Source organism: Anoplolepis gracilipes, chromosome 11 (genome assembly GCF_047496725.1).
Source record: "Anoplolepis gracilipes chromosome 11, ASM4749672v1, whole genome shotgun sequence".
NCBI lineage: Eukaryota > Metazoa > Arthropoda > Insecta > Hymenoptera > Formicidae > Anoplolepis > Anoplolepis gracilipes.
This window is the reverse complement of record NC_132980.1, coordinates 9,086,350-9,096,070: the sequence shown is the minus strand read 5'-3', so window position 1 is coordinate 9,096,070 and position 9,721 is coordinate 9,086,350. Positions and strand designations below refer to the sequence as shown.

The following is a 9,721-nucleotide window of genomic DNA, read 5'->3' as shown; positions in this document are numbered from 1 at the left end:
ATTTTTTATTACGATTTTAACGACAACAGAAGTACAACAGTAGTGTCTTATTGCGCGAACTTTCATAAAAATGTCATTGGCGTGTGATTTTTTTGTCTCTCATCCCGTCTCGAAAAAATGAAAAATATAGAGGCGACTTATCGATTTTAATATCTCGAAATCAATTTTCGCCCGAGAACTTGTTTCTTTCATATTAAATTAACGGAATGTATGTGAATTCATTTATCTTTTCCTATGCAGTTATAGATGCTGAATATTAAGAATAATTTTTTTCATTAGTTAAATAAAATAATAATAGTAAAAGAAAGAAAGAAAGAAGGGAAGAAAGAAGGTCAGATTTGCATGCGCGTGTGATATGTGGACACCTTTAGCGATAAAAAAATAGTTCTGATATATAAACTCAATATATTTGTTTTTCCATATGATATAAAGATTGGGACGTACAACCGGAACAGTATGTGCAGTGGCAGTCGAGTCAATATAAGTGTAGATCGCCAAGAGAAGTAAACAATTTCATGATCCCGTACTCGAATGTGCCTCAATGGGAAATAAACTATCAATATCAACGTCAACATCCAAACAGGAGCTTCGAAACGCGACAACAAGTTACACATTTGCCAAGGAATGACAATGAGATTAGACGTGACAATAAAAGAAGACAGCTCAAGTTTTCTAACAAAAATATGGATACAAATTTGGATTGCAAAACGAAAAAGCAGATCAAGGCGGCTCAAGACAAAAACTTAGATTGCCACGATAATTATCTAAGCTTGCGCCGAACAATACCTCTAAATGACGTCGATCTGTATCGCATAATGAGCAAATATATATTGCCATTGGAGGACTTGATCACTCGTGGTTATCCAATGGAATCGTCCGAGTTTCCAGGTTGCGCGATGATAAACAACATAATATACCCGAGTCAAAATTTCACGCCTTATACCCAGAATCGTGCCACTGATTTTGTAGAGAAAGATTCTGAAGAAAAAAATGACGAGAAAGATCGAGACAGTGGTAATTGCAGCAATAGCTCGAACGACAGTGCTTCCGAACACGAGGAGAGTTCATCTGATAATTACGATTTATCGTCGCAGCAGATTAAAAGAAAATGCATCAGATGCCACAAGCCGTTCTACGTCGATTATACTGGCAAGTACTTGTACGCGGAGCAATGCGTTTATCATTATGGCAAATTGCTTGATGGAAGGATCAACGGTACGATGAACTGCAAATATTGGGGTTGCTGTCGAGGTTTGGAGAACTCGCCCGGCTGCGAGACAGGAAAAGTACACGTTTGGAGCGGCTTGATGCTGCCTGGGCTCAACGGACCCTTCGAGGGTTACGTGTATACCTGGCCACCTAAGCGATGGGCGCACGATTTTAACTATAGCATCTATGCCGTAGATTGCGAGATGTGCTACACGCAATACGGTCTCGAACTCACTAAAGTCACTTTTGTAGATCTGAATGGTACTGTAGTATACGACGAGTTCGTTAAACCGAACACTGAGATTATCGATTACAACACTAGATTCAGCGGCATTACGGAGAAGAACATGTTGGGAGCCAAGACCTTTAACCAAGTCCAGTATGAACTGATGACCTTAGTTCACACCGAAACGATCCTGCTAGGTCACAATCTGGCGAGCGATTTAAGAATGTTGCGTCTGTTCCACACAAAAGTTATCGATACTGCACAGATGTTTCCTCATTATAAAGGATTTCCGTACTGTAACTCATTGAAGAGGATAACGCAAAACGTGCTCCACCGGAATATACAAGAGGATACGCACGATTCCATCGAGGATGCTCGGGCCGTCATAGATCTAGTGTTGTATAAGATACATCTCGAACTGGAAGAAGCGAGAAAGGCAAAATCTCCATGAGAGATTGTATTATGTGCTGTGATTTTCGAATTGTAAAATGACGACCAACGCGTACAATTGTGTGAGAAAAAGATGACTTAGAAACTCGCTATTTTTATAATAACCAGTGAAATCTGTGATATAGATACGAATATTGTGTTCTTATATGTTCCTTAATCTTCCTATAAATCTTCGCGCCTATGTATATACATATAACGCATATATTTTCGACAAACATCATGGAGATGATGACAATGATGATTTGAACAAGCAATCGAACATTTGTGAACAATTTTAAAGATCTTTAGGATTTAAACATCTTTAAAGGCTCTATTACTCTACATTTCTTTTCTCTGTACTATATTTTTGTACTATACTTTAAATACTTTTTCTTTTTCTTCAAATGTTTTTTTCTTCTTCTATTTATTTATTTTTATCGTTTCTAAACTTCATTTTTAACTGTTAATTTTACTTTTTCACGATTATTGAAAATTGATCAAAAACTTTTTACATTTATAATTAATTACGTTTTACTATCATCAGAAGCTTGTCGAATCTCTTTCTCTTTCTCTCTCTCTTTGATGTGCACATTTTTATATATTTGTTGCGCGTGTTTTGCATTATATGCGTAATCATTAATATTTTATGCAATTGTACAAATCGTATTATTGTTTCATAGATTTCACGTAATTTTGTACTTGTAAAAATCAATGTATGCAAAAATCTATATAAGTACGTATATATGTGAATACGTATTAGCGTTTATTATTCATTATCATATCCATCCTATCATGCCTAAATCCCATAATGCATATTTCATTCGATATCGCCTTTTTTTTCCCGCGAGGAGGTCGCGCGGCGTCATTGATAATGGTAAGTGTCTCTTGTTGGCTTCCACTGACGCATATACATACATAGTACGCATATAAATTTCGCTTGTCAGAACAAAACGACACCGTGAAGTTTTCTTGGACGAGGACGCGTGGCGTGACGCTGATTAATGTGGCTCGACGAATACGTAACGAAATCAAAACACGCACGGATTTGATTTTGATTTAACTAAAGTCTAATAGATAACAAAATTATATCTATCTTCTCTCGTCACGTGTTTAGTCGTATCTTTAAAAATTCAGGAAATCATTAGAAACATTTTGCACAACAGTGAATATTACGTTGTTTAAAAATCTGGAATTGCATTCTTGTGCAAATAAATGCAAGGACACATGGATTATAGGCCAAGTTGATATCCCATGCGTTATCAGAGAGAGTAAAGGTTTTCGCTTTATACGTGCTATGAAAGCGTATATTAAATGATTTCATGAGCCACGTACCGTTGTTACATATATCGCCACGTGTTTGACATAACGGGACGTGTGTCACGTTTATGTTTTTATCAATTTTCGACAAGAACACATTAAATCACGTAATACGCGATATACGTATTAATAATGAAAATTAATCATGAGACTGTCTACTCGTACTTCCATTGACATCGCGTGTTCCATTGTTGTTAGAATTAATCTCTTTTTATTTAATAATTATGCAATAGGAGAGTTTTACATATATCAAATATTCAACTGTAAATATCTACAATGAACTATGGAATATAAAAATTTAATATTTAGATTTTGTAACGAGATAATATTGTTAAGTATATTTTTCTATCCTCGCGTATATTGATGTACATACATATACATATATCTTTTAAGATTTAATTATAAGTAACGCGAGTATTTCTTTAACGATGAGTAAAAAATTACGTCAAACGACTTTTAAAATTTTTTTTTAAACAATGAATTAATAATTGCTCATGAAAAAATCTGTGAGAATCTGTATTTTATAAAATAGTTTTAAAAATTAACAACGAAAAAAGAGAAATACATATAACAACCGAGTTAGTAAGATTTTACTCATCGTCGCTCATCTAACTATTTAAACTAAAGCATTCACTTGCTTTCGCTCTTTCTCGGTGCGAGTTATTTTTAATCTCACTGTATGTATTCTGTATGTGATGCAGAGTCATTTTATCATAATGTAATGCGCACGTTACGATTTTATCAATGAACCTGATGTATTTCAATACTTTTAATCTTGAAAGTTGCGATATTTTTTATAACTTGACGAGAATAACAAGGGAAGTCCATTGAACTTTTAACTTATTTGCACGCGCGCGAGAAAAAGAGAAAGAGAGAGAAAGAAAAAGAATGCTTAAAAATAGGTACAAATTTCAATACTTATTTCTTCCGTCAATGCACTCATTATCAATCTTAAAGCATTGAGCTTCTGGAAAGACAACAAAGACTTTTTTAAAACAAAATATTAATAGAAGAAGAGAGTGCCTTTCTTCTCTTTTCTAGGGTTAAAAGGATTGTCATACAACAATAAAACTGTATAAATATATAATTATCTTCAATTATCTAATGAGTTTTTATTTAAACATCTCCATCCTTTTCCAGTAATATATTTCATATATCCATTAGCAATTAATGCATAAGAAAACAGTGTTTCAAGTTTTAAGGTGTCCAAGCGTGTTTGTATTTCTTTTTGATAAAAATGAACTTAGAAATAGTTAAAGCTCAATTTCGTTAAACAACAATTAATCCTAATGAAAGAGTCTGTAAGAGCATATATAATAGATGAGATTTCTTTTTTAAATGTGATGTTACATTTGGTCAAAATAATTTCAATATTAATTTGTATCTCTTCAGATACAAATAATATATGAACTTAATAATGTCCGTTTAATAATTATAATACATTGATCGGAAGATTACCATTGTATTTACGCTGTCAAACCTTTTTTATTTTTTATTATTTCGTTGCTCTAAATTGTTCAACTTCTATATGTGTTCCATGATTAAAATTATAAAATAATCCCTCAATAAAACTTTAAAAATTGTATCACGTATTCATGTTGATATTTTAAAATCTATATATGTCTCTTGATTTAAAAGATATTAAATTGATTGAACCAAACAACACTCACATGACTAGTTTGTTATCTATCTATTTTTCAATTATATTGAATTAATATTGAAAAACAATATTTGGAACCATCATCAGTTTGAGTAATTATTATTCAATTATTTAATTTTCTTTGACGAGACATTGTTTTTATAAATACATATGGAATACGGAAGAGAGTCGAATAATGAATGACAAAAATTTTAACGGCATTTGTCAAAATATACAAATTGAATATTTTGGATGTTGATGTTTATGCTAAACAATGTTATTGTTGCCATCTTTCTTTTTATCGCTCAAGATCCGTAATCAACGACGCAGTTATAAATTGTCTCAACGAGGTCGTAGTCCATGATCACGTAGCTGTTTTTCGCGCCGTATATTTTACATTGGCCGTAAATGTCTAAAGTAATGATTCATTGTACAGAAGTGCAACGCGCTCACTGATAAACACGTCGATGACTGGTTAGATATCGTTGGCACAGCTGTAATCCGTGACTCGTTAAATAAATTTTCAAGTCATTATTCTCTTGTTGTTTTACTCTGACAAACATTTTCCACCTCTCGACCGTCGCATCAATTCGATCTCCATATTGTTAGACACAACGAAGCATTATCGCGAAAACAACGTTAATAATAAAATGCTATTGTTCGAATTAACAAAAATTAATCGATATAATTTGTGATAAATATTGATTAAAAATATGAAAGAGGACATAATAATGTAGCTTTTAAGATTTTAAAAGTAATAAGATCTAAATTTTAATGAGATAGAACGTCGCGTCGACTAAATCAATTTGCATTTTTCTTTCTATTATACGTATAAATCTATTTGCATTTTTTTTTCTATTACACAAATTATTCTGGACAAAAGCTAAAAGAAAAAAAAAATGTATTTTATCGTATTTTTTTCCTTTCTGAAAATTAATCGCGCAATGTATACGAATAGTTCTATGAAAAAATGAAACACGTGTACGCATAAAGATTACATAATAACATTATCGGGAAGAAAACGACGGTGAATGGGAGGGTGAGAGTAGAGGATCCCGTTATATGGCAACTTTTAAATAAGATTCTTACTGCTAATGACGACTCGATAGATGTACCGAAGGCACATGTGTACATGTGTGTGTGTGTGTGTGTGTTTGTGTGTGTGCGTGTGTATGATATATATATATATATATATATGTTTATATGTATATGTAGAAACAATTATAATGAGTTGATTATTTATTACTATGATTTCTGGGATTTTATATTTCACGGAAATATGTATTAAAATGTTTATTGTACTTTTAAACAAACGATTATACGAATACGCTTTGAAGTGAGTCAAATTAAAGAAGAAATTAGGTAATTAGGTTGATTAAATCATAGATATATTTACATAAATATTATCTAAAGATGTAGGGTGAAAGTCGTTAGTGTAACGACCATAAAAAAATACTTATTAGCTTAGCTATTTATGATCAGCAAACTCTGTATGCGAGTGGCTCATGATGAAATGATGCAATCGATATATTGTGTAAATTATATAGTTTTATTAGAAGGATTCGTTATAATAGTTCTAATTGTGTTATTTAATTATTATACGACGCCGGTATTATTTGTTTAAATAATTTAATGTACCTTACAATTATTAACATTGCTTGAGTTGGATGGAGTTACGTTTGTTTTTAAATATGTGGATTTAATTTTTCATGCCATCTCGAATTCGCAGAAAGAAATAAATTAATCATTTCCGCTTTATATTGTTTTAAGGATTTTCTACCGACAAATCCGAAGAACAAAGATTACGAAATTTATTACATAACACAATTTTTTTTTTTTTTTTGCTTTCTTTTTGACGTTAAACAGTCTTTTACTTTAAATATATTACTCTTATTAAGAATTTATTAGCAGAAATTTAAATTTGATTAAAGCTACTCTTACTAATTAACATAATTAATACAATTACTAATTAATTTTGCATATCTAAATAATTATATACTTACGAAAATTTGGTGAATTATGAGTACTTATGTTTTTATGCTAAACATTTTTGTAACAAATTCAATTTCCTGACAATTTCATCTTAAGAAAACTATTAAGTTATTAAATTATTAATATTCCATCTAGGGTTGGAATTAATTAATGAAAACAAAATTTTGTTGATATCTAGATATCATTTAATATTAAAAAAGCAGAAGATATTAATACATTTAGAAGACTTAGTGTCACTCATTGATATAAATTGATAAGTCAGCCTCGTATCGATTTGCTAAAGTAAATAGAGTATAGCAATATTTTATCATGCAAATAATCTTAAACATATGTGTTACTTTCTCAGAATTACGCACTTTCTCTTTTGCAGAAACTATAGATAGTAAAAAAAGAGAAAATCTCAGCTGGATATCTTTTAAAAATGAAATCTAAAGTTTTCACAAGTTTTTTTGAAATTGCCACAACTCCTTTGATAATTTCACAATAGAATAAATGAATAAGAAATACAAAAAAAGACTTCAAATATTTGAGACTTTTTTTTGATATACAGGTTTTTTTGGTATCTAATATTTTTGACACATAGATAATACATCTTGCAATGTAAGTGTGTGACAGCATCAAACGTAAAAAAAAAAAAAATAATAATTTTATATCGAGAATGTCTTTTATATACTGTTTTAACGATAACTAAATTTTTAATGGCCGATTTTAGATCTTCCACTTGATCCAACGTCTAAAATAAGCTAGTCGCGACCAAAGCTTTGCTGATTTAGCGAAGATATTTTGCTCGCGAGAACGTAAATAGATAGCTAAGTTTTGCGTATCTTTCGTGGGCAAGGTCAAGGCATCGTGGATATTTCTAGATTGATCATATATATATCGAAATACTTCTATATTCTACAGGCGCGAATATTCGATACTATAAATCTTTGATAGAGAGATCTCTCGATATATATAATCATATAACATGTAAATTATCTGTACTTTTTATTTCTATAAAATGTATATATTAGTAGCGATTTATATCCACCATCACTCGTCAGACGGGGGTTTTTATGCAGGTCATGGACATCGTCGCAAAATGCGCGTCGACCGTTTTAAATTTATCCTTCATGGCCTCTTTAAGTGCCTGTTATTAACGGTCTTCGTATGAACGACCAGGTTGTTGAACCCGATTGAATTTATTTCTAAGATACGAAGATTCTCGAGGTGAACGGTCGACCATGAGGTTCCGAAAGATTTCACGGACGATATGTAAAAGTTACTTTGGAGTTATTGTGTACATGAACATCGATTTAAGAGATTTGGTTGACCGTGAAATTTTAACGATTCTGTAATGATTTGATGGTTTCTATAAAAATTCATTTTATCGTTAATTCTTGGGATGAATGATTCAATCTGATTACGTAAATATTTTATTATAAAAAATAATAGGTATTTATATTTTTCAGCCTGTTATATTTATTTTTTATTGTACTATTTTAATATATTTTAATACATAGTCAATATTTTATAAATTTTTTATAATTGTAAAACATTTGGACAGTGTTTTGAAAGCAGATAAAGATTTAAGAAAAATTTCGAAATTTAATTGTGTAAATGCAATAATTTAGAGAAAGATTTTGTTCTTTTTTTCTTGATATTAACGCGATGTCTATAATTCTTTCGTTAATAATATACAATATTTTACTGCATTTTTATAATTAATTTCTCGATGAATTATTTTCAACATTTATCGATTATTATAACTTTTATTTTTCATTGCGGTATGTTGATTGCAATTTTAAAAAGCGAGATAGTGCGTTTTATTAGACGTCATCATAATTGACGCAACTGCGATGTATATTATTTATATGAAATATATGGAATTTCTATATACAAATGGAGGAAAACATGTCTTCTCTCATCAGGTCAGACCGCCTTCGAGAGATCAGCACCAATCGTATGAAAGCGCTTCAAAAGGTTTCGAAATGACAAAGGATAGAAATTTTTTTTACCTAACCTTTGAAAAGTCTATGTAAATTATGCTGTGCGTTGCAGGAAAGGGAGGGAGAAAAGTATGCAAGGACCTAAAACGTTCAAGTTTCTTAGGTCCATTCGGATCCGCTAGTCAAAGCTCTCTTGAAATTCATTAAAAATAACAACAAAACGGTTACTTAGAGAAAATTTAAATTGATGTTTACATAAAGTCACGTTACAGCAAAATTTTCGTCAATATCTTGTTTGATAATCGCGATAATACCAGATAATCGTTTACATATAAATGGTAAATGTATGTTTATTAATGATAGTTGCGACATATTGACATATAGAACGAATGTATAGACATTCGATGTAGTTGCGCAGTATTTGCTCTTCAAAATCTATCTACACAACTTTACTCTCTATTTCAAGTTCATTATCATTATTACCGTTTATTTTCTTAGCGGAGAAGAAGAGAGAAAAAGAGATTCACAATTTTTGTAATTTTTACTGCGGATTTTACAAAAATTGTAAAATACAATCTGCACAAATAAAATATCTGAATAAATAAAATTATTAATGTAAATGCGCCTCCTTTGGAGCCTTGACAACTTGACAGTTTTCATACGCGTTTATGAAATATTGAAATTATACACTGTGCAGTGTATAGTTAATCTTATATATTTCAAAAAAATTAATAGAAGTCAAATATTTTTATGTCATATTATAACAATTTTATGATATTTTTTATTTTATTTCTCACTATAATACTTTCTTACATATTAATGCAATATATTTAATATTTATTATATTAATTAATACAACTTAAAGTTTACTATCTCGGTTTTGTTGAGTTTAATCAGAATAGGTAATGTAATGAAATTACGATGGTGAAAATCGATGCGGTTTGCTTTCACTATGACTATGATATGACAACATGATGTAAC

At 30.7% G+C, this 9,721-nt stretch overlaps 1 protein-coding gene across 3 annotated transcripts in view; it reads left to right on the top strand.

Moving 5' to 3' along the window:
* Positions 1 to 9,721, top strand: part of LOC140671462 (transducin beta-like protein 2) — a 33,047-nt gene that overhangs the window by 12,141 nt on the left and 11,185 nt on the right. The window contains exon 4 of one of the 3 annotated variants that reach the window (XM_072902776.1): positions 433 to 4,520. The exons of 1 other annotated variant lie outside the window; for it this stretch is intronic. In XM_072902776.1, coding sequence (XP_072758877.1) covers positions 433 to 1,886 — 1,454 coding nt within the window. In that variant the 3' untranslated portion in view covers positions 1,887 to 4,520. Of the gene's footprint in view, positions 1 to 432; positions 4,521 to 9,721 lie in introns of those variants that run through there. One more of the 3 variants, XM_072902775.1, reaches the window with a different exon arrangement.